At 47.7% G+C, this 26,014-nt stretch overlaps 1 protein-coding gene across 1 annotated transcript in view; it reads left to right on the top strand.

Moving 5' to 3' along the window:
* LOC146812971 (killer cell lectin-like receptor subfamily B member 1B allele A) overlaps positions 1 to 21,673 on the top strand; it is a 154,876-nt gene extending 133,203 nt beyond the window's left edge. The window contains exons 6-7 of the mRNA XM_085614651.1: positions 11,385 to 11,491; positions 21,242 to 21,673. Coding sequence (XP_085470777.1) covers positions 11,385 to 11,491; positions 21,242 to 21,365 — 231 coding nt within the window. The 3' untranslated portion in view covers positions 21,366 to 21,673. The remainder of the gene's footprint in view (positions 1 to 11,384; positions 11,492 to 21,241) is intronic.
* The last annotated feature ends 4,341 nt before the right edge of the window (positions 21,674 to 26,014 follow it).

Below are 26,014 nucleotides of genomic sequence, written 5' to 3' on the forward strand. Positions count from 1 at the left end.
GTGCTCCGTCCCCACCCCTATCCCGGACCCATCCACACTGCCCTCTCCCATGCCTGCCCAACGCACACCCAGACAGTCACGGGCACGCACCCCACCAGACACATCCAGCACACCCCCAAGTAAGGCACAATGCACACATCCTGGCACGCACACTCAGGGGGATGTAGGCACACCCACAGGGTCTGGGGGCAGACGACAGACACGCAGCCACAGTCTCAGTCCGCAGTCCTCACAACCCTGTTCCTCCAAAACCACTCCCCTTAGCTCCCCTGCCAAACTCTCACCCAAGGAGATCTACATGGGTGAGCTGGCCCTAGCCCCTACTGAGACACCACCCCACAAGCGGGATGAGGAAGTCCCCGGGCATGGGAGTTGAGTCCCCCCCATGTCCACCCCCTCCCCCAAGAGCGCTGCACCCCATCCCTCGGCCACCACACCCTCCGTTGGCCCTGGGGTATCTTCAGGTGCAGGGGTTAGTCTGGACGTCCTAGCAGCAGTGTGCAGCACCAAGCTCACCTCCAACTTTGGTGCTGCCCCACCCCCTGTGGTGGAGACGTCCACCCCTGCACCCACCACACCTACCCACTCCCCTCCTGTCCTTGCGGTGCCTGGTACTGCCACAGATGATGCCCACCCTGGTCGACAAACCTTGAGGTTCCTTTGTGCAGGCAAGGTAGAGGTGGACGCGGTCCCCTATGTCCACCCTTGGACTTGAGAAATGGACTGGCCATTGGCCTTTGTACATAGTCTCTTTTTACATGTTTTTTTTTAGTGCTGAATAAAGCCTTTTATTTTACTTTCAACACTATTGCATTTCAGGTACTTGATGTTGGTGATGAGGCTCCTGGAGTTGGTGTCCTGGTAATGTGTTAGGGTTATGAGATATGTTTTTGTATGATGGTCATGAGGTGGACCATGGTATCTGTGTGCCATCAAAATGTCTCTGCAAATAATCATTGGTAGTGTGTGTTCATTTTGTTTGGAGACATTGTCCCAAGGAGTGTTCCTTCCTCTGTGGCACCTGACATCTTCCCTGCAAACAGTTGCACAACAGTTGTGCTGACCTGTGTCCACATTTCCTTTGTTGGTGACGGATCCCTTCAACAATGGCCATGCATGCTCACCGATGTCTCCTGCTGAATCGTCTGTGCCATCCTTACTAGTCACTGTACTTGTGTTTTGGGTATGTAGGAATGCCTTCAGGGACAAATTGGCCCTTTTCAGCACTATGCATGTGTGTAATCACGGCCTACCACACTAATGGTACTTGTTATGCAGGGTATTTGGGCACCTGACTCACAATTGTGGGCATTGTATCTAGTGGAATTGAACCCTATTCCTTCCATGAGAGACAACATCTTGGTGGCTGGACCAGCACCTGCACATTCCTATCACTCCTGGGATGTGCGTGACAGTGTGTGTTCCCTTTGGCTTTCTTAGTTTTGTATGCAGTTACATGACTATACAGTCTGTTGGCATGAATTCAGGGTGTGTATTGTGCTGCATCCGCCATGGGTGGGTATGCATGTGTTATATGTCCTCACAACCACATGTGGTGTGTCATGCAGTGTGTGAAAGACATTCATCCTCCTGGGAGTGAGACACTGCTGGGAGTCCTCTGCACCCAAACCTCATATTGCAAGCCACTGCTGGGAGTCATATGCACCCACCCCCTTATCTCTGTCCACTGCTGGGCGTCCTCTGCACCCACCCCCATATCTCTGTCCACTGCTGGGAGTCATATGCACCCACCCCCATATCTCTGTCCACTGCTGGGAGTCTTATGCACCCACCCCTCATATGTCTGGACACTGCTGGGTGTCATATGCACCCACCCCACATATGTCTGGACACTGCTGGTAGTGATATGCACCCACCCCTCATATGTCTGGACACTGCTGGGGGTCATATGCACCCACGCCCATATCTCTGTCCACTACTGGTAGTCATATGCACCCACCCCCCATATCTCTATCCACTGCTGGTAGTCATATGCACCCACCACTCATATTGCAGTCCACTGCTGGTGGCCATATGCACCCACCCCTCATATGTCTGGACACTGCTGGAAGTCATATGCCCCCACCCCCATATCTCTGTCCACTGCTGGTAGTCATATGCACCCACCCCTCATATTGCAGTCTACTGCTGGTGGTCATATGCACCCGACCCTCATATGTCTGGACACTGCTGGGGGTCATATGTACCCACCCCTCATATGTCTGGACACGGCTGGGAGTCATATGCACCCACCCCTCATATATCTGGACACTGCTGGTAGTCATATGCACCCACCCCTCATATGTCTGGAAACTGCTGGTAGTGATATGCACCCACCCCTCATATGTCTGGACACTGCTAGGAGTCATATGCACCCACCCCTCATATGTCTGAACACTGCTGGGAGTCATAAGCACCCACCCACGCACCCCCTTGGAGCTGTACACTGCTGGCCTGGACCTACACACACACCAATATGAAGGTAACATGCTGGGCCAGTCATCTAAGCCCACATTCCTGGCGTGTGTACACCTTGTATCCCAAATGTACTGCTGCTGTAACGGGGTACGTGTGTTACGCACCGTACCCACTCATTCATTGCGTGTGTACGGTCCGTATCACAGTTCTAATGGTGCCGTATGGGTACGTGTGGTACGCACCGTACTGTTCTACTGTGCCGTAGGGGTATGTGTGGTACGCACCGTACCCACGCATTCATTGCGTGTGTACGGTCCGTATCACAGTACTAATGGTGCCGTAGGGGTACGTGTGGTACGCACCGTACCCACGCATTCATTGCGTGTGTACGGTCTGTATCACTGTTCTACTGTGCCGTAGGGGTACATGTGGTACGCACCGTACCCACGCATTCATTGTGTGTGTACGGTCCGTATCACAGTTCTAATGGTGCCGTGGAGGTAAGTGTCGTATGCACCGTACCCACGCATTCATTGCGTGTGTACGGTCCATATCACAGTTCTAATGGTGCCGTAGGGGTACGTGTGGTACGCACCGTGCCTAAGCATTCATTGTGTGTGTACGGTCCGTATCACTGTTCTACTGTGCCATAGGGGTATGTGTGGTACGCACCGTACCCACGCATTCATTGCGTGTGTACGGTCCATATCACTGTTCTAATGGTGCCATAGGGGTATGTGTGGTACGCACCGTACCCACGCATTCATTGCGTGTGTACGGTCCGTATCACAGTTCTAATGGTGCCGTAGGGGTACGTGTGGTACGCACCATACACGCGCATTCATTGCGTGTGTACGGTCCGTATCACAGTTCTAATGGTGCCGTAGGGGTACGTGTGGTACGCACCGTACCCACGCATTCATTGCGTGTGTACGGTCCGTATCACTGTTCTACTGTGCCGTAGGGGTACGTGTGGTACGCACCGTACCCATGCATTCAGTGCGTGTGTACGGTCCATATCACTGTTCTACTGTGCCGTAGGGGTACGTGTGGTACGCACCATACCCATGCATTCATTGCGTGTGTACGGTCCGTATCACAGTTCTAATGGTGCCATAGGGGTACGTGTGGTACGCATCGTACCCACGCATTCATTACGTGTGTACGGTCCGTATCACTGTTCTACTGTGCCGTAGGGGTACGTGTGGTACACACCATACCCACGCATTCATTGTGTGTGTACGGTCCGTATCACTGTTCTACTGTGCCTTAGGGGTATGTGTGGTATGCACCGTACCAACGCATTCATTGCGTGTATGGTCCGCATCACAGTTCTAATGGTGCCGTAGGGGTACGTGTGGTACGCACCGTACACGTCCACTTCCGTTGTTGCGGTACGCAGGGGTTGCTGGACACGCCCCCCCAAGTGACCAGACCCTGGTGGTAATGTATGGCCTCCATATTATAGGTTTGGGTTTGAGTATGGGGTATGTTTCCTGCCCCTAACCCCCACCCTGGTCCCTGGGTGTGTTCTCACCTTCTGCGGCGTGTGTGTCGGGTGCGGTGCACCAGGTCGTAGGCCAACAGAACCGGGATGACACGTACGATGGGGTTCATGGCATGTACGTCGCGTACCGGGGCTCCGTTTGTAGGATTCTGCTTTCCCGGCTGTTTTTCGCTCCCATAATCAAAGAGACGTACTTTGTGACGTAGGGACGAATCGTACTTGCTGGGCCGGAAAGCGCTGCTTAAATACGTCCGGACGTCACGTACAAGCAGTTCCGGATCAGAATCGTTGTTTTTTTTTAGCCGTATGGTCTTTTGCACGATTCGTACAGAAAAAGGCTTTCTGTACGAATCGTACTTCCTAGGTAGTAAGATGAGTTTACCGGGTACGAGTCGTACGGAGAAAACGCTCCGTACAACAATTCGTACAGCCTTTTTACAGGATCGGAATCGGCCCCAAGATGTATGTTTAGTGTTAAAAAAATAGAGTTGTTACAATTACTCTAAATATAACTTATACAATTGCATGGTGCAGCTTGGATTGTAAGCTATATCCACGAATAATACATTTTAGGAGAAGTAGTCTTTCCATGATTGATTGGACTATACGGTTTATAACAATGGTTTGTAAAAAGTAAAGCGCAGACCTGATTACAAGTTCTTTAGTATATGTGGAAAAATCCCTCATTTCTTGGCGTGAAGGGCAAGCTGCTCATGCCCTCTCGTACCACAATAATGTAAGAAGGATTCACCTGGGACTAGACACCAAATGACCTCAGAGCAGAAGCATCAATCTACATGTCAAATGTATTGGCTAATTTACACAAATCCTGTTGCGTTGACATAGCTCCGAAGACTCCACAGCCTAAACCGGCTAAAACTAAGCATTCAGATTCCAAACACTTGGCACCCAAAGACACTGAGCCCAAATCTTCAATGCCGAAATCCACTCCAAAAGGAACAGATACTCCTTTCAAAGAACTTCCATCCGAAGACACACCTTTGGATCCAAAACAAAAAAGACTTAGTATTGATCCAAAAACTGGACACCTTCTGGCTACTCTTCCTAAAAAATGGAAGTTAGACCTCCCGCAATATGCCCCTATATCTCTGAAGAAAAAAAGAGATATGGGCACTAACCCTTCCCCCCCTTATATACCTCCATCTCCTCCTCCTATTCCCAATTTACACATTGCACCATCAAATTCACCACCTCCAATGTCACCTGACTCACAGGATGTTGATTTTGGAGATGGGGATGGGGATGACGAGCATCATATCCCTCAAGATCCAGACATGCCACATGACACTGATCCCTGGGATGATTATGATAAGGATCCAGAACAACCTAATGACCCTAACCTGTTTCCCTTCAGACCTTCCCCACCTGATAACAACATTTGCTTTACACAACTTATCAACAGGGCTTACCATTATCATGGGGTGGAACTACATACAGACCCTCTAGAAGAGGATTTCCTTGTAGAAACATTCACACACTCACAGAGGTCTACTAACACTTTACCCATGCTGAAGGGCATGTTAAAATATACCAACGAGGTATTCAAAGACTCAGTTAGAGCCAGGATACTGACACCTAGGGTGGATAAAAAATAAAAGCCTACTCCAACAGACCCTGTATACATAAAAGGTCAGTTACCATTTGACTAACTTGTTGTATCTAATGCCTGCAAGAGAGCTAACTCTCAAACTACAGGAGACGCCCTTCCTCCTGATAAGGAGACTAAACTTATTGATGCCCCTGGCAAGAGAGTAGCTTCAAAAGCCGCCAATTATTGGTGTATTGCCAATGCTCTGGCTCTGTTGGCACACTACGACAGGGCACACTATGATGAGTTGGAAAAACTCATGCAACATTTGCTAGAGGAGTACAAAACTAAAGCTAACGACCTCATTCAGGAAGGGAAGATCATCACAAACACATCCATACAATGCTCCCTCGATGCAGCAGACACAGCTTCTCGTGCTATTAACACTAGCATACTGTTGCGGAGACACGCTTGGCTTCGCATCTCTGGATTCAAGCAGGAGGTACAATTCTCCATACTTTGCAATAGAAGAAAAAGGACGGTGCACCAGAATAAAGTCAGGTTACTTCGTATATATTCCAAAATAGATTTTTTAATGTGTTTTCAATTTAAAATCTTGGACGTCAGCCAACGTGTTTCATTCCTGATGGAACTTCGTCAGGGCGGATATGTCTTTTTACGTGTCCGAAAATCGGGTAATCTTTTGATAGGACAGAAAATGTTACAAGAGGCCAAGGTTCCGGGACTTTAAGGTCAATAATGAATTCCTCAGTATTCCACGGTCAGTTTGTATTAGTTATAAAGCCCAAGTCCTAATCTTGTTTCCCAGCTTCCAGGGCTCTGTCTTGCCAGATCCTTTGATCCTCCCACTTTGACCTCATCACACAGAACGTCCTGTATTAGTCTTGCACATTTGGCAGGGCTCTGCCAGAGAGGATTTGGGTGAAGCTAACCCATTCCAAATTTGCTTGTGGTTTTGATGCTGAAATCATACTCACTACACTTTTGAAAATGTTGATAAAGGACCCAAACGTGCAAGACTAATACAGGACGTTCTGTGTGGTGAGGTCAAAGTGGGAGGATCAAAGAATCTGGCAAGACAGAGTCCTGGAAGCTGGGAAACAAGATTAGGACTTGGGCTTTATAACTAATACAAACTGACCGTGGAATACTGAGGAATTCATTATTGACCTTAAAGTCCCGGAACCTTGGCCTCTTGTAACATATTCTGTCCTATCAAAAGATTACCCGATTTTTGGAAACACGTAAAAAGACATATCCGCCCTGACGAAGTTCCATCAGGAACGAAACACGTTGGCTGACATCTAAGATTTTAAATTGAAAACACATTAAAAAGTCTATTTTGGAATATATACGAAGTAACCTGACTTTATTCTGGTGCACCGTCCTTTTTCTTCTATTGCAATCTATCTGGCCTCCAGTGGAGTATAAGTGCGACATACTCCGGATGTGACTGCACAGACTTTTAATGAACTGTTGTATTGAAGAACTTGAGGGTCTGAGCCTTTGGTCAGTCGTACGTTGCTGGTTCTTTGTGAATTCTTCATACTTATTCAGCTTTTTGATAAAGAGCATCTTTTCAGGCCAACAGTAGATACTTCATTAGAAAAAATGAGGAAAGACACCAAAACTGTAAAATCCATGGGAGTCCTACAATTACCTTCTAGCAGGGGTTCCTTTCATCGCTCCTTTTACAGGGGTGGCTCAAAAACACTGTTGTCAGAAAATCCCTCCTCCTCTCACAAAGGGAACAACCAATGTAACTCCTTCAGAGGATATTTTCGAGGAGGTTACAGAGAAAATAATAACAAGGGAAGAGGCAGAGGTAACTCCACCCACACTTCCCCTGTCAATAAACAGTGACTTCCCTCCATTACCCCGATCATTTCCCTCCTGTTGGGAGACTTCTCTCACAGTTCCTACCTGTCGGGTAGTCAATCACCTCAGACAAGTGGGTAATACAAATTATCCAACATGGTTATAGCCTGGAACTTACCAGCTCTCCACCAACAATCCTTACCAGAAAGCGTGCAATGGCACCAGAACATCTCACCCTGTTCAAACAAGCAATAGAACCGGTCCTATTACATCATCAAGGGGCAGGAGTGTACTCCCTACACTTTTTAATAAAAAAATAAGATGGTTCCGTCAGGCCCATAATGGATCTAAGACAGCTAAACCTCTACATTCGATCGGATCACTTCCACAGGATCACCCTTCAACAGGTGCTCCCATTGCTTCAGCAAGACGACTTTCTTTCCGCCTTAGATTTAAAGGATGCCTACTTCCATATTCCTATTCACCCAGCTCACAGGAAATTACTCAGGTTCGTGGTGGACGGACCACATTACCAATTCAATGTCCTCCCATTCAGGGTAACTACAGCACCAAGAGTCTTCACCAAGTGTCTAGCAGTAGTCACAGCTCATTTAAGAAGACAACACATTCACGTCTTCCCTTACTTAGACGGCTTGCTAATAAAAGCCAAGTCGCAACACAGCTGCATATACCTCAATCACAAGACAGTTCAGCTGCTTAACAACTTGGGATTCACGGTCAACCTCACCAAGTCTCATCTTCAACCCTCCAAAACGCAAGCGTTCCTAGGAGCCACAATAGACACTTTCAAAGCTCTAGCGTACCCCAACCCAGTCAGAATATGCAGCATGCAAACCCTAATATCACAGTTTCAACCGCAGCACTCACTAGCAGCATGAGTGTTTATGCAGTTGATCGGAATGATGACTTCTTGCATTCTAATTGATCCTTACGCAAGACTCCAAATGCGTCCCCTACAAGAATGCTTAGCACGTCAGTGGAACCAGGCTCAAGTTCAGTTAACCGATCTGGTCTTGCTGGATGGCCGGACTCATTGCTCTCTGCAGTGGTGGAATACACAAAACCCTTCCAAAGGGCGGCCATTCATTGACCCGGTTCCACGGATATTGCTCACAGCAGACGCATCCCTCACTGGTTGGGGAGCTCATCTTCAAAAACATACAATTCACTCCATGGACTCCACAACAAAAACAACTCCACATAAATGATCTGGAGCTGCTAACAATTTTTCTTGCACTGAAAACTTTTCAGATACATCTTGTAGGCAAAGCAGTCCTAGTTTGTACAAACAACATGACAGTGATGTAGTACATACAAAAACAAGGGGGGCACACTCTATACAGCTTTCACACCTAGCTCAAAGCATATGGAGATGGGCTATACCTCTAAAAATATATCTCCTTGCAGATCATCTCCCAGGAGTAAAGAAACAGATTGCAGATCTGTTCAATCATCAAAGACAACAAATCCACAAATGAGATCTACACCCTTAAGTTCTTCTCCCATTTTTTCAAGTGTGGGACTACCCAGACATAGATCTGTTTGCCACACACCTCAACGCAAAATACCCATACTTCGCATCCAGGTATCCACACCCATTGTCCAAAGGTAATGCGTTTTGAATCAATTGGTCAGGGATATTTGCTCACGCTTCTCCACCCCTCCCGCTAATCCCATTACTGATTCGGAAGCTCAAACAACATTCCCTCACAATGATCCTAGTTGATCCCACATGGGCTCAACAACCCTGGTTCACAATTCTGTTGTAACTGTCAGTAGTTCCTCATCAAAAACTACACCTCTCCCCCAAGCTTCTGACTCAGAACCATGGAGAGATAAGGCATCTAGATCCCAGTCAACTCAACCTTGTGATCTGGCACCTGAAATCATAGAGTTTGGCTACCTTAATCTCCTGCCAAACTGCATGAACATCACTAAAGAGGCTAGATGCCCTACCACAAGAGCATGCTATGCAGCAAAATGGAAATGATTTGTAATTTATTGTAATAACAATCAAATGAATCAGCTTGATGATTCAATTCAAAACATCATTTGCTATCTGTTACACTACTACTACTCTTGCATATCAAACCGCGAGACCACATCTCACCTGCCTTGAAAGCCCTGCATTGGTTACTGGTTGCCAGAAGATCCACGTTCAAGCTACTTTGTATCACCCACAAAGCAATACATGGAATGGGACCGCTCTTATTCCGGAATAAAATCACCAAACACATTAAACAAAGGAACCTCCGCTGTAAAGGGGCATCTCGCCTCAAAATCCCGAGATACAAAAAAATACCATGGGTGGCACATCCTTCTCTGTTCAAGCAGCCAAACTATGGAACTCTTTACCCCCCAACATAAGATCCACCGACAACCCCCTTATCTTCAGAAAACCACTCAAGAATTGGCTCTTCCCCACGTAAGCACCATACGCAAACAGAAATGTACAGCATATCCCTCTGTATAGAAGCATTTATTTTCACTATAGATATGTACCTATCTTTGTGTATTGCTTTGTATAAACATGTAGAATAATTATGTTGTAAAAAACAAAAATCATCTTTGGTCTACATGTACTTGCTTCCATTGTGCATCTATGTACCTCCATGTACTTGGATCTGTGCATCTGTTACTTTTCTCCTGAAAAAGCATATACAATGCACTACCCTATTTCTCATGCTGTACCTCTATCAATATCTTTAATCTACATATACTTACCTCCTTTATGCAGCTATATACTTTTAATGTACTTATGGGTCTATATATCAATCACTTTCTTCTAATTTGGGATTTCCAATGCACTACCCTATTTCTCAGCCTCTGCTTCTCTCAATATATCTTCTAACCCAACTTTCTGACTCATCTCAAACTACTTTCTACTACTCTTTCCAATGCACTAGCCAATCTCTCACCCTATTCATCTATCAATACCTCCTCTACATCCACGCTCTCATGTATCCCAAACCCCATACCACTACTATGATCACCAAAATACCTCTTTCTAGACTCTCTCCTACTCTACTCCTCCTTGCATCATCTGACACCTCTTTTACTATACCGATCTCCCAAAACAAATCTCTCTTAACTCTTTCCTCTGACTCTGCCCCTCCAAATGCCCTTTTTACTCATCCAAAGGCCTCCTCCTACTGCTATGACCTAAAAATGTTTAAAATAAAAAAAACTTTAATGAATCCTTCACTCTTCTATCCCTCCACTATCATTTTCAATCAAAATAACAGACTAACATGTTCACTTCTCAAATTCCATATTCCACTATACTAACTCACCACTAATCCTTTATGGCTCCAGAGTAGCATGCTACTCGCTAATAAAGCGTTTCAACACCCCATCAGAGTTACAAGCGCTATATAAATGCAAACCTTTTTTCCCTTTTCTACCCCTCCCCAACCCTTCTTAATCCAAATAACTGACTAACATATCCACCACTCAGATTAATTTCATGTTTCACCATACTAATTCAACACTAATCCTTATGGGTTCCAGAGTAGTGTGGTACTCACCAAAAAGCGCTTCAAAACCCCATCAGGGGTAGCAAGCACTATATAAATACAAACCTCTTTCCCTCTTCTATCCCTCCACCTACCCTTCTTTATCCAAATAACTAAATAATGAATCCACCACTCAAATTACTTTATATTTCACTATGCTATTTTTCAACACTAATCCATTATGGGTTCCAGAGTAGCGTGCTACTCACCAGAAAAATGCTTCAACACCCATCAGAGGTAATAGGTGCTATATGAATGCAAACCTTTTTTCCTCATCTATCCTTCAGAATCCAAATAACTGACTAACCTATCCACCACTTAAAATTTACTTGCATGTTTCACTATACTAATTCCACACTAATCCTCTATGGGTCCTGGAGTAGCGTGCTACTCGCCGTCAAAAGCGCTTTGACGCCTCGTAAGGGGTAGTAAGCGCTATACAAATGCAATTACAATGCAATAAAATACAATAGCTGTGTCCATGCAGATGAAAAGGTGCATGAGCTGTTGTACCTAACTAATGTTTTTTGTGTAGGATTATTTTACATCTGAATTAACCAACCCGGCTTGGATTGGTCTTTTCAATACACCTGCAGGAAGACGCTGGACCTGGGTTAATGGATCCACTCTGAATGAAACTGTGTAAGTTTGGCACATGTATTTTTTATATTATCATGGAAGCCTAATTCACACCATTGTATATGTAGTGCGTATTGGTACATGTTTTTGTAGTGTGCGGAAGGAATACCCTCTTGCAACAACAGACCACAGACCTCAGCATTCGTGCATGCTTGCAATGGTTACATTTCTATCACAAGGACTGGTGCCTTTATTGCATCTTGCACTCTTAAGTATTGCTGCCTTCAGCTTGTCCCCCTCCACCTCACACACAGAATGAGAGATCCTCATAAATCACAGTAACTGCTGTGGAATGAAAAAAAGAATATCTTTGTCACAGAGACAGACTCCTATCTGCCCCCTCCTCACTGGCTGCTCCACTGACGGAGAAGGCGGCATTCATGAGCGTGAAGCTGGATCTGAGAACGGCACTGACACCTCATCACTAGACAATACCTATATAAAACCCAAGGCAGCTGGTTTGCCTCTAGAGGGACTAAGCACTTCAAACACAGAGGGCCCAAGTCACAAAGGTAAACTTAGACCTGAAGACTCATTTTAGACCTGAAGTCTAAGGGCCGATTCACAAAGGTAAATTTAGACTTCAGGTCTAAGTTTACCCTTGTGAATAGGGCCCAGACTTTTACAGCTCCCTGACCTCCACGGTGGGACAGGAAGCACTTCAGAATTCACTTATCAAATGACAAAACAATGCACACTGCACAACTTTAAAAGTGTACTTCATGCCACTTCTTAGCCCTGTTGAAAAGTATTGCAAAGCAATGTGTTCGTATTTACTTTCCAGTGCAAAACCTATTTTACACTTGCAAGGTGCCCTTTTCTTAGCTCAAAACGCGATTTTTCTCAATTTACTTCAAGGGCCCCCAAGTTTGTTATATTGTGGTTCTTAATAAGGCTGCAGTTTTAATCTGCCTGAAGTGGATTGAGTTTGTATGGACCTGAGTCTGGACACATTGTATTGTGTTGTTTGATTTTATATCGACTTTGTGGGATCCTAGGTCATGGGTCTAGTACAAAGGCAGGCAGGACACACGTGACTAAACCACACCCAGCTCCCTGGGCTCTTTATTGGAATCATTACGTGCTGGTCGAGCGTACGCTGGGCCAGCCTACTGTAGTAACGTAGTCGGGGTCACTGGCATAACACCCCTCTCAACAGTGGCCGAGTGGGCCGGCCCATTAAAGGCAACACTACATTCCTCCTTTACCCAAAGATCAAACATCAAGGCCTCATAAACAATTACCAACAACTGTAAACATTTGTCTATAAAGAGCAAGGTATCTATGGAACAGTCTTACTTGGTCTGCAGGGATTCGCCAGGCTTCGTCCCGGGGGGTTTGACAGCAAGCCACAAAGTCCTTGCGCTTCTGAGATGGCTTAGGGAAGGGCCTAAGATTGTACCGGCTCTGACTGTTCCTGGCAGAAGGGGTCAGCGACACCTTGGCTTGGCATTCAGTCTCTCCTGCTGGCTGACTGCTTCGAGAGTCCAGGTCTTGGGTAATTTCTGGAGCGGGAGTGGTCCGGCAGGCTTCCCCGCTGACGGTCGTGGGGTGATCCTCGCCCCCTCCCTGCCCGGGAGAGCTGTCCGGTCCCGCAACTCCAGGTCTTTTGGGCATGAGGAACTCCTCTGCATCGTCGGCTGGGACCCTCTTGAAGAATTAGACGTTGCGGGTTACTCTTTCGCTTCCTCGCACAGCAGTCACTATCGTGCTTTTGACTTCTGTCACTGTCCAGGGATTCCTCTCGAATGGCATTCTGAAATTTCCGCCAGGGTGGCGGTCTCGCACAAGCACTCGTCCGCCAATGGTGATTGGGCTTTCTACTGCGCATCGCCTCCCACATGGGATAGTGCAGGATGGTATCCGTCACTGTTCTACCAAAACACAGGCGGCTTGGAGCAACTCCGGTGGTACAGTGAGGCGTGAGGCGGTACTCCCGAAGGAATTGATACAGGGCTTGTTCTAGAACATGGCCGTCGGCAAGGGCTATTTGGACTGTCTTGTTTAGTGTTCGCATTAGTCTCTCAACCTCTCCGTTTGCTTGGGGCCACCTGGGAGTCATCCGGCGATGTTTGATCCGATGGGACGAGAGGTATTCTGCGAGTTCTGTGCTGGTGAAGGGTGGGCCATTGTCCGTCTTGAGTTCTCCAATGAGGCCATGTGTTGCCATTATTTTTTCGAGTTTGGGATTGACATCTCCAGCACCTGTGGAGGAGACGATTTCGACTTCTGGGTACCAGGAGAAGTCATCGACGACGACTAGCATGTATTTCCCTCCGGGGAGGCTGTTGAAATTCGCACTGGCATTTTCCCATGGGGCATTGGGGCCCGCTTCCGTGATGACTGGTACTCGCCTGCTGGGGAGGCTGGTTGCTAGGCATACTGGGCAGCGCTGGATGATCGACTCGACTTGCTGGTCTAAACCAGGCAACCAGACTTAACTTCTGAGGCGGTTCTTTGTCTTCACGATACCTTGGTGCGCTCCATGAGCCAGGAGAGCGGCCTGGTGAGTCAGGCGTCCTGTTAGGACAAGGCGAGGGCCTCGCAGAAGGCAGCCATCGGTGGACACTGACAGTTCGTGACGAACTAGGTGTAGAGCTTTCAGGGTGGTCTGTGCTTCCATGGTGCAAAATGGCGTTGGGTTTTGGAGCGGCTTCCAATCCCCTGAGGAGAGTGCCTGGATGGCGATCTGGATGCAGTCGTCCTCTTTGGTTGCATGTATCACTTCTTCTAGCGAGATTGGGAGAGGTCTGGCCCTTTTGATGATCATCCGCACATACTCCTCTGTGGCTGCCGCTTCTGCCACTTCTGGCTCAGTGACCGGTTTGGCGTGCCTGGATAAGAAGTTGGCTAGGTTACGGGTGCCTGGTCGGTACTCCACAGTGAACTGAAACTCTTGAGGTTGTAGTATCCACTTTTCAAATCCTTGGGGGAGGACGCGACGGCGACCCTTGAAAGAGCGGAATGAGGGGGTTTGTGGTCAGTCACCACTGTGAACGGGTGTCCGTATAGATATAAGTGGAAGTGGCGAAAACCCCACAAGATTGCAATAGCCTCTTTCTCGATTTGCGAGTAGCGGTGCTCCGTGGGCGTAAGGGTCCGGCTGGCGTAGGTGACGGGAGCCCACACTCCGCAGGCCTGCTGCTGGGCTAACACTGCCCCTAGACCTGTGGGTCTGGCGTCTACCACCAGCTGGGACTCGTGTCGGGGTTTGAAGTATACCAGAGTCATGTCAGCAGAAAGGGTGGCTTTGGTCCTTTGGAGTGCTTCTTCTTGCTCAGTCTCCCATTCCCAGTGGTTGGCGGTCTCTGTGAAGTCACGTAGGGGGCCCGTCAGGTCCGACAGGTTTTTGATAAAGCGTCCACAATATGTGATCATGCCCAGGGAGCTGCAGACTCTGGACACTGACGTCGGGGCTGGAGCGTTCTGTATGTCTTTTACTTTGTCCGGGTCAGGGCCAATGCCTCTGTCAGAGAAACGGTAACCGAAAAAACTGATGTCTCTTCTGAGGAACTCGCACTTTTCCCGGTGAAGGGTGAGTCCGCCCTCTCGGATCCGGGTGAACACTTGGAGGCGTTGGATGTGCTCTTCTAGAGTGCGCGCTTGCACTAAGATGTCATCGCTGACATTTAGGACGCCTACCAGCCCTTGGAGGACAGTCTTGATTATGTTTTAAAGACTTCGGCGGCGCCGGAAATTCCAAAATTGAGGCGAGCATAGCACCGGAGTCATGCGTGGGTGGAAAACGTCGTGATTGGGCGAGAGTCTGGATGGAGTGGGATCTGGTGGTATCCCGACCGGAGATCCATTTTTGAAACCCATCTGGAGCCGGACAATTCACCAATGATATCGTCTATTGTCGGGGTTTATGGCGAGGTTCGGGACCCGCATGTCCACACAGGTGCGGACTGCATCCGGTTGTTTCGGTTTCTTAGCGACGACGATGGGAGACAACCATGGAGTAGGGCCTCGCACCCGTTTGATGATTCCGGGTTTCTCCAGAAGACGCAGCTCTGCTTCTACTTTGGGATGTAGATGGAAGGCAACCCTCCGGTGACGGAGGGCGATCGGGGTGACAGACTTGTCGATGTGTAGTCGGATGGCAGGGCCCTTCAGGCATCCAATCCCCTCAAATAGTGTCTCGAATCCACACAGCAGATGGTCTAGGTCGTTGGTGTGGACGGGGAAAGCACAGTGAATCAGGTTGAGGTCCTGTGCAGTCCGGCAGCCTAGCAGAAACCTGGAACCTTCTTGGGACACATACACTTTGGCTTGCTGGTGAGCGGCTTCATGAGAGAGATCGGCCTGGAATACTCTGCATAGCCTGAGTGGAGACTTGGTGCCGTAGGCGTAGACCTGTACCCTGCTGGGGCTGAGCGTTGGGGGATTTGGCAGGTTGCTGTAAATGCTGGCTGCCATGAGGTTGATGGTGGCACCCGTGTCAATGAGGGCTGCAACTGCTTGGTTTTGTACTTTGACGTTGCACATGGGTGTGGCAGGTTGAGCGGCCGATAGGGTGTTCAGCATTCTGACCACATGGACTGTGGCGGCATCGGCCTCATCGTCGTCCATGTCGCTGCTAGCAGGACCTTCGGTGGTGTGTTCGATCGCGCGAACTCCTCAAGGCGGGCCACCCTGTCTCCTACTCGGTGTGGAACGGCATACTTTGGAGAAGTGATTTACTTTTCCGCAGGCACTGCAGGTTTTGCCATGAGCTGGGTAGGCACCGTCATGGGGCGAGGGGCCTCTGCACCATCCGCAGGGGCGACTGTGAGCGTTCTGTTGGGCTGCTGCATTTTTCGGCTGCGTGGCCCTTGGTCGTGGCTCATGGGCATCGGTGCAAATGGCACACACCGGTTCTTCCTTGACAGGGACGCTTGGTTTGGGGTCCATGTGCACTGCCCTGGCCTTTGACAGTTCCTTGGAGCGGCCGAGCGTTAGGCTGTCCCTCATCGACATGTTGTGTTCCTGTAAGATTCGTTTGCGTAGTTTGGAAGACAGGCAGCCTTGAATGAACTGGGCCCGGACTTCGTCGTCCTCATCTGGGAGGGTGCATGTGCCCGCTAGCTCCTTCAGCCTGGCATAAAATAAATCCACAGATTCTTTCGGAAGTTGGGGGGCTTGGCGCAGCAAAAAACGTTCGTAATCGGGGTTGGCGAGAGGTTCGAAGTATGCTGTAATGGCGTCATGCAGCGAGGCGTAGTTTCTGGGCGGACCTGCCTCCCGAATCCTTTTGGAGATCTTATGGATGTCTGCGCCACCCAGGTGCATGAGCATGGGCCTCCTCCGTGGAGCCGGGATATCAGCAGCATCGAAAAAGTTCTCCAAGCGCTCCACCCACTCCTTCCAGCGCGCCGCTTGGGACGGTGGAGGGCCAGTGACGGTGAACGGCTCAAGAGGGGGAATTGTCATCATGTTGGCGCAGATCTAGGCACTGCTAGGAGAACTGGGCTGTTGCGTCAGTGTGCTAGAGGGCACAACACGTGGATAGAGGCAGTGCTGGATGGTGGACTGAGTGGCAATGATCAGGAGGGCAGCTGTGTGTTGCAGGGATGAGGCCTGGCTGAAGGATGCGTGCCACTGCAGGGGGATGCCGTGGGGGAGCACACACAGATTGGACTGCTGCCACGTGCTGATGCTGGGTGCAAGCAAGAAGCCACGTGGTGCTGGACGCGGGCCTGCAGGCGGTAGGGCGCTGGGAACTGTGGGTGGTAATGACAGTCGCTCGGGGCCTGGTAGGCGGTCTGGAGGATGCAGGTTGTGAGCGGGCACACCACGCTCTTACCAGTGCAGGGCGTGAGCCTGGGGTCCGCGGTACAGGAAAGCTGGCTATTGTCGGGCACTGGGGCCGGAGCGCATGTGCGCATGTGCGGCAAGCAGCAGACGGCTGCGTCGGCCACAGGCTGCACCACAAGGCAGGAGCAGGGGGTCGCGGCGGCCATGGGCATCGGTGGCAGGCAGACTCTGGGTCTTTCGGGCAGTCGCGGGCTTACCAGGTAGGCCGCAGACGGGTCTCATGGGGCAGCTGCAGGCGCGGGATCGAGCGCACTGCTTGATGCGATGTCCGAGCAAGGGTCACGGCAGTAGGGCCCTCACTGTGGAGGTGCTGGTGGCGGGCATAGTAGCTGCAATAGAGATCGGCGAGTTGAGTAGACCACCTCGTCGCCAGTGTTGTATCCTAGGTCATGGGCCTAGTACAAAGGCAGGCAGGACACACGTGCATGTATAGTGGGTGGCTAGCAGCAGACTAAACCACGCCCAGCTCCCTGGGCTCTTTATTGGATTCATTACGTGCTGACCAAGCGTACGCTGGGCCAGCCTACTGTAGTAACGTAGTCGTGGTCACTGGCATAACACCCCTCTCAACGGTGGCCGAGTGGGCCGGCCCATTAAAGGCAACACTACCGACTTCACAAATCGTTCTGAAAAAGTGAGATGCATTTTTAAATGGAGAATATTGTCCCATGTCCTTCAAAATTTAAGAAAGATGTTTCTAACGTACCCTGTGGGAGTCAAGGTGGCCTGTTTTTCTTGATCGTCTCAAGTCTCCTCAGATTCACCTACACTTCCAAGTTGAACTCTTGCCACCACAATTAAAGGTGCATGTGTACTGCAACATTTTCCAAATAATCTCACAGCTGGTCTGCGGGTTAACCATTAGTTTGTTGAGTTACTAAGTCTGCCGTAAATAAGTGCATTGAGTGTCTTGTAGTCTTTGATCAAATGAACCAATCATACATTTGTATCGCATAACAATGATTTTTGAAAAAAAAGCAGGATTGCAAAGATTGGATCCAACCAGCATGCAACAAAGTGACAACTGTCATGATATCGCGCCTGTCGACACAGGGTGGGGCTTGTTATGTGGCTCTGGATCTGTGTGCAGCTGCCACCGAGGTGCATACAGATCCAGGCTTCAGCAATAGTTTATCTGTGTGCAGCTGCCACCAAGGTGCATACAAATCCAGGCTTCAGCAATAGTTTACATCTCTGAAAACAGCAAGTGGACTACAAGGCATATTCCTTGATTAAATAAATAAATAAATCATGTATTTGTAAAGCGCAAACTACTCACCCTTACTTCTCAAGGCGCTGGGGGCCGTCGTGAAAATTAAGTGAGCTATTGCCCAGAGTCACACGGTGCTGATCTGTCACCAGAGGCGGGGATCGAACCGTGATCCCTGTGCTCCATAGTTAGCTGCTCTGGCCACTGCACCACAGCTCTCCACTCCCCATTTATTACGGCTATCATCTGTAAACAACCGTGAATGTTTAGACGTGTGGTTCAATTCTCATCCAACACTTTTAATAGGAAAAATAAGACTTTGATATAATTGGCAGTTGCTGCCAATCATACTAGAAAATAAGCTTCTTTCCAAAGCATGAGAAATCTGAAGTTCCACAAACTGGCTACAGCATGCACTAATTAAGAGAAAGTCTTACTCCATTATTTGACGCATCCATGGTGGCAGAAGATGCCACCTGCATGTGTTTTGCGCCTTAGAAACATGCATCCATGCAGCATCTTTTTGTGCTCGAGCTACTGTGAGCACGTTTCGGTCATGGCCATCAGTTCCCACACTGCTGCAGAAGGCATGAAGGAAGCCCAAGAAGTCCAGGCCACTCCCCGATTACTTACCACAGAAAACTGTCTAGATGGAAAGCCCTACCTCCAGGACAGTACACTATGTCCATCCACCTACCGTTTTACAAGGCACTTAAAACCTGTTTTAATTGTGTCTGTTTTTATTTCTTCCCCCTCTCCATTTGCTCAGCTCCTTAATTCTCTTCAAAATGGCTGCCACCTGCCTTGCTGGATCACTGCTCAGTGGCCTTTGAAGGTTACTGTTAGACTTTTGATGCCTAAATACCAAAGCAAAAATATGATCCTCATACTGTTTGGTTGTCAAAGTCTGAAACAATGTCCTTCTGTCAGCAGTAACAAAAGGCAGATTGCAAGAGAAGCTCCAAAAAATGTACATCTTACACTGAAAAAGCTGGAAAGTTCTGAACCTGTCTACTTTCTAGCACATGTCATCTCACTTTTAGAAAACATTTGTAAAACATTTCAATGGACTAAGAAGGGGGTTGATAGCAATTCTTACACTGTGGCCATAGTAGTAAATGGTAAGAACTGAAATAAAGTGTTGTGCTTTTCAGCGTGGCCTCTGGGGCTTGTGCTAATTTGTGCTGTGAACACCAAAACACAGGCAGATGGTGCCACTGGGAACTGTCATGGTTTCTCATTTGAATAGTTTCCATGTGGCTGAGCAGGTAGATGCAGGTCTTCCCCATGTTACTAGTGAAAGACACTATCTTGAGTACAATACACAACTAGAAGGATATGTGCAGTATGCTGCAGGCAGTGTCCTTACAGAAAATTTCCCTCAATCCCACTCTGGCTGCATTTTAGCTAAGGTTCATCCATCCTTGTGGATCACACCGCGATTGATAAAAACAATCCTCCTAAGACATCCAAAGAGAGGCGCTGACTGATGAGGGTAAAGAGCCATTTAGGATGGACTACCTGTTCATTCTACTCAAACGAAACTTGATAGTAATACCATGAAAAAACTAGCAAACAAAGTAGAAAACATATATTCAGCATGTTAATTTTCTTTTTATTAGGCAAATCTGTAGACTGGGAGCTAAAGCCCTACTAAAAGCTTACTTCAGCTTTGATTTATATCCTCCAAGTTAGCCATCCAAGGGCATCTTTAATAAAAGCTCCCACAATGCAGGGCAGCAGGCAAAGTTGCTGCGCTGCTTCTCATGAATGGGAAAGAGCCGAAAAGCATCATATCTAGTAAGATACGGCACTCTTCGGCTCTCCACCTGCGCTGGTGCACTTGAGACTGCCGAGCATCAATGCAGACACACTTGTGCCCTGTTGCAAGTATGTCTGCGTTACAGGAAGGATTGTTTTTGTGCAGGAAGAAATACCTTACTACACACAAAAAAAATCCCTAAAGGCATATTCCTCTTTCTGTGTCTGCTGCATAATGCAAAGTTGATGGAAAGAAGAAGTAAGAAGGAGAAATAAAGAAATTCCTTCTTGTTACACCTGTCAGGAGGGTGCACCATTTTGGTGCAACCCAGGTTTATACATTTTTGCACATCTGGATTTGAATCAAAATACATGAGTAGATGTACTGGAATGCCCGTGCTCCACCGATCTAACGCTTTCAAGACGCAATGTTGCACAAGGCAACGCTATGCCTACATTGGCTGTGCATGGTTTAGTAAAAGCCAAAATGGACTTTGCATTGGGGCTGGGACCAAAAGTGACACAGTATGAAACAAAGGTTTAGTAAATCTGGTCCTGAGTGTTTAAGATCTTTAAATTAGCTTCTTTGCATACCACTGGCTGTTGTGGAAACCCGCACCTATTTCACCTTTATATGCAGGTTACCTACAAGTGTTTATATCAGAGGAGGCAGATGAGTTGCCTTTAGAGGTAAGCAGCTTTTATTTCCAATTGCACCAGTTCAAAATATAACCAGTTCAGCCAGAAGAAAGGATTTCAAATTTGAAGTGTAAATTCTTCAACAGGACATCATGAACAAAGTGCAGTTAAAACAGGCCTGTCTTTAGATATCTTGCGACACACCCAGATGGCAGCCTTTTCTTATAGGCCTTATTCACTAAAGCATTTCATACATTTTAAGTGAGTCAGAAGAAAGTTTTGTTATAAATGTCTGTCTTATCATTACTGGCAGCTGCTGTCTCACATTTATGTCCCTGTTTCCACAGATTCCTTGTCACAGGCCCTGCTGAGGGAGACCGGTGTGGAGCAATGAACAGCGGCTCCATACTATCCTCACGTTGCAGCAATCATTTATACTGGATCTGCCAGAAACAAGTGGAGACCTACTAATCTCCTCCACTTTAGGAAACTCCTAAAGACAGAACTGTTCAGTAATAGACTGCCCTGGCTCAGCATATTCCACTCCGCTAGCGCGGAGATACCCCTTCGGGGGTGATTCCTGTGCTTTATAAATTCAAATAGTAATAATAATAATAAATACCCTGGAGTCAATGACTTTAGAGTTATGGAAAGCCAAGCATGATATGTTGTTAACCCATTGCAACCTAAATATTTGTAAATAATTTGTTGCTTCAGGAGCAATGTATAATGCCCTGGAAGTGTTTGGTGCATGCAAATAAAGCTGTTACTTGACCAGGCTTGAATGAGAAGAACTCTGACTGAAAATAGCACATTTGTACATGCAAATGTTACCACATGCTAGGACTGAACGCGGCTTCTGTTTAATAACTTCATGATGTGTGTGAGTCACAGTCCAGTTATCCTGGGGATAATGGCAGAGCATACTGCTGTTCAGAGTTTGACATGTCTTGTCTGAAAAGTATTCAAACCATCTATATTGTTGGGAGGACCCTCATCTTCCAACCTATCATCTCTCTCTACAAATCAGCAATTCAAGATAGTTCTACAATTCTTGTATTGTTATGGGTGGTTTTTACAAAGTGCTCCTGGCTGTAGGGTGTGTTTGAACCTGTGTCTAGAAGTCACCACCATGAAGATAGTTCAGTTTCTCATATTGTCCCATCAGTGCCAACATCCAATAACCCACAAGCCCAAATGAATAGAACTTTAACTTAAAAAAGAATATGTATTAGCTTTGTTAGCACTTTTTAGTAATCAAAAGGGCTGAGATGCAGGATTTGGGCAGTCTGGGTCTCCAAGCGACTTAGCCAATACATTTTAAAGAAAACCCTCAAGACAAAAAATATTTTTTTTATAAAATTGTAAAATCATTACAGAAGTCAAAATGTTGTTAGATTGTCAGCCAACTAAATAAATCAATAATTGTAATGTAACTATGCAGGAGGATTAATATAAGTTAGACCTCCAAGGAAATTGTTAGCCAGATCCAAAGAATAACTCAGCCAACAGACCAGCATAGAGGCTCTTCAATTCCAAAGGCCAGACAACTCTAAGTATAGTGGAATAGACACACTAACATGGAGACTGCTCGGTGAGAAAGGCAAAGAAAGTCTGGCACAGATCCCAAAAGGGGCACAATTTATAGGATTCAGGTCGCAAAAGTCACACATCCGACAGGGTGAAATCTGATGTAATCGAGCTGGATTAACAAAATTACATAGTGGGCATCCAATTATTATTCAATAAATAATAATACATGAAATTAGAAACATTTAAGACAACCCACTTTCCATGCATAATTATAACGCAAGTGACACTGTAAGAGGACTTTGCACTTCATAGAAATTAAATACAATAGTTAGTTGAAGAAAGGAATTTGTTTCCTGCATTACGCCTATACAGAAGACCTTGAATTTGTGACATAAAGGGAACATCGTGGTTATTGCTTCCTTTCGAAAGAACTCAAAACATTACAATTGAATTTATTATATCAATAACACCATTAAATCACCTTTTAGTTCTCTTATTGTCTAAAATGAAAAAAGAACATCAACTAAGGACATGCATGTGAAGCTTGTTCACATAAATCAAAGACCCATTTCTTTTTGTGAGAGCAAAATGAAAGTCAGTGCAAGAAGGCTGCAGCCTAGTCACGTCAACTGAAGCCTGGGTATGCTAACTTAAACAGCAGCTAACCGAGCATGTGTTTCTAGTGTATAAAAATGCTTCTAAGGCCTTAACTTCTAAATATTCCCAAGGGACTCATTAGCATATGCTAACTCGCTCAGATCTCCTGTTAGGTCTTTTCCCTATATGGCTCAAGTACTACACTATTTGCCTCCATGACCACCTGAGACTGACAAAACAACACACAAAGATGGTTTTGCCCATCAATTTTAAGACCACCAATGGTCCTGTTGATCTAGAAGAGGGGCATATGTGGACCTCATAGATAATACACAAGTAAAAACATTAAAACGCAAAACATACAATTGTACTTGTGCGCTCATTTTCTTCCAAACCCAAATTGTCATCACATAGTAATAGTCTACAAACTTAGCAAATGACACACAGGCTAATAACTCCCTGGCCTCCCAAAATGCGGCTCGAATGAATGTTAGTGCCAGCTTCATACAGCACGGAATACCTCCTGGCGCCACCCGCCACCCCATAGCATGTTCATTATGAATGCCAGGGATGACCAATGGGCTAACTTGGACTTTGGATTAGAGAATTCTAACCCAGAGGCTTCGTGGCAGCAGCACAGCTGAATCTAGTGCTGGGCATTGGAACCACCAAGCCACGATTCCCAACGAGGAGCCAAACCGAGTATCAATGCCAGGTTTGAAAAGGGTAAGGGGGAGAGCCACCTAATTACTTCTCACAGCTTCTTGATAGGACTGGATGCACAGCCCTATAAAAAGCTGGGGTAGTGCTGGGGATCCTATCTCTTCTGCTCTGTGCGGCTTTCATCGGCCTCAGGGAAGCAATAATGTGCTTCCTGAAGCCACATTTTTCGCAGATATACGGTGCTGCCTGAGCCATGCATAGTATGTCTGCTAAATAAAATGGATTGTGCCTGTGTGCCTGTTGAACTATGCCCATCAGACATATGCAATCCAGACATCCATCTGTACAGTTTTTTATTTTGAAACAGCAGACTGGACCTGGATAATGCCTTAGCCCTCTCTGCCCCCTGCTCTGTCTTCTTTCATCAGGAACCTGGAGACGAGGCAGAAAGGGCTGACCTGTGCACTGGCAGTGTTCATGAAAACACTTAAATCATGTTTTGTGAGCACCGCAGAATAGAAAAATGGACAGGGTCTTCCAAGGAGGCTGGGCTGCACCTTGAAGCCTCTGATATGGAGCAGCTGTTGGAGCTGACACGGTTTATGGGCTATGAAAAAAGACTTTCCGATATAGAGTAAGGATTCATAGATGCATTATTCAAATGATGATAGGTTGTAAGAAAGTGGGTTTCTGTTGCAGTAACCCCCCCCCCTTTTTTGCCTAATAGCTGATGCACTTTTCCCTGTTGTGCCCTGGGCTCCTGCCAATCAGGTGCCCAGGGCCTGTGTTCCTTCCCTAAAAACTGCCTAACAGCCAAAACCCAAATTGGCAAACCCTGGCCACATGTCAGCCCCTGGTAAATGGTACCCTAGGTACCCAGGGCCTTGTGACCAGGGAAGGCCTCTAAGGGCTGCAGCACTCATCTTGCCACCCTTAGAGGCCCTGTACCCTAATACACACACACTGCTCTTGCAGGCTGAGTGTATGGATACAAGACAAAACAGAGAGTCGACATTGCACACATCCCTGTGTGCAATGCCCACAACCTACACTGCCCTGGCATACATCAGCCACCCCTCTAGCTGGGTGCCCTATGCCAGTGGTGTGGGCACAGAGGCAGGAGCCCTGTGCCCCTACAGTACCCAGGTCCTTTCCTGGGTCCTGTAAGTGCAGTGCTGCCATCTAAGAGTATATGGTGCTCCACAGCACCATAATGGCAGCACTGAAGATTGAGAAGTTTGGTATCAAATTGCTCAGCACATTAAACCCACACTGATGCCAGTGTGGGATTTAATGTACTAAGCACCACAGAGGGCATCTTAGAGAGGCCCCCTGAAACCTAAACCTACAATCCACGTCTGTTCTGAGGCTGCCTAGGCTGCCATCCAGCAGACATGTTGCTGGACCCCTGGGTAGCAGAGCACCTGCTCTTCTGGGTCTGCCACAATGCACATTCTGGGCGAGGTGCTAAATCTCCTCCCCCAGGATGGGCAGGGGGAAGCTTCAAAGGCATGCCGCCTCTGTGAGCTTCCCCAGGCCACTACAACCCCCCACTCTGGCGGGAAGCTTGGCCGGAAACCCCAAATAAGGACGGGTATGTGCTAGCCTGCCAACCCCACCCCTCAGGTGGGGGAGGCGAGGTAAAGCACATCTGCGGGCTCTCGCCATCTTGAAGATGGGAAGCCCTGCCCAATCAGGACTAGTCTCCTGCCCCCCTCCCACAGGAGAGAGGCAGGATAGGGGGTGTACCCACCCCAGGACAGGGACCCATTGGCCCCTGCCCTTCACCTACCTGTAACGCCCCTAAATCTAGTATTTAGGGGCACCCTGACCCTTCCTTCCCTAGATTCCAGATTCCAAACTACAAAGAAGAGCAAGACGAAAGAAGACCTGCCCTGCAGCTGCTAAAAAGAGGAAGACACCAACTGCTTTGGCCCCAGCCCTACCGGCCTGTCGACCTTCGAACCTGCTCCTGCTCCAACCCGGCATCTCTTGTGGCCAGCAACCTCACAAACCCTGGAGGACCTGACTACCTTTTGGCTCTAAGCCCCTGGGACTCCTATGAGTAGAGGCTCTACTCAAAACTTACCTCTAATCCCTGGCAGCAGCCCGGAACCGCAAACCCAGCACACTCTGCACCAGCCAAGCCTGGCCAGTGCCGGAGTGAACGAAGACCACGAGGACGACCCCACAGCGACTGTGACCCCAAGTCCGGCACCCAATGACCTCCCTCGACACTCCTGAAGAAGCCTGCAGCCTCAGAACAAGGTGCCCCCCCACCGCGATCAACAGAGGGTAAGATTTTCCGACACCAAAAGGCACCCCTG

Source organism: Triturus cristatus, chromosome 7 (assembly GCF_964204655.1).
Source record: "Triturus cristatus chromosome 7, aTriCri1.1, whole genome shotgun sequence".
Lineage (NCBI taxonomy): Eukaryota > Metazoa > Chordata > Amphibia > Caudata > Salamandridae > Triturus > Triturus cristatus.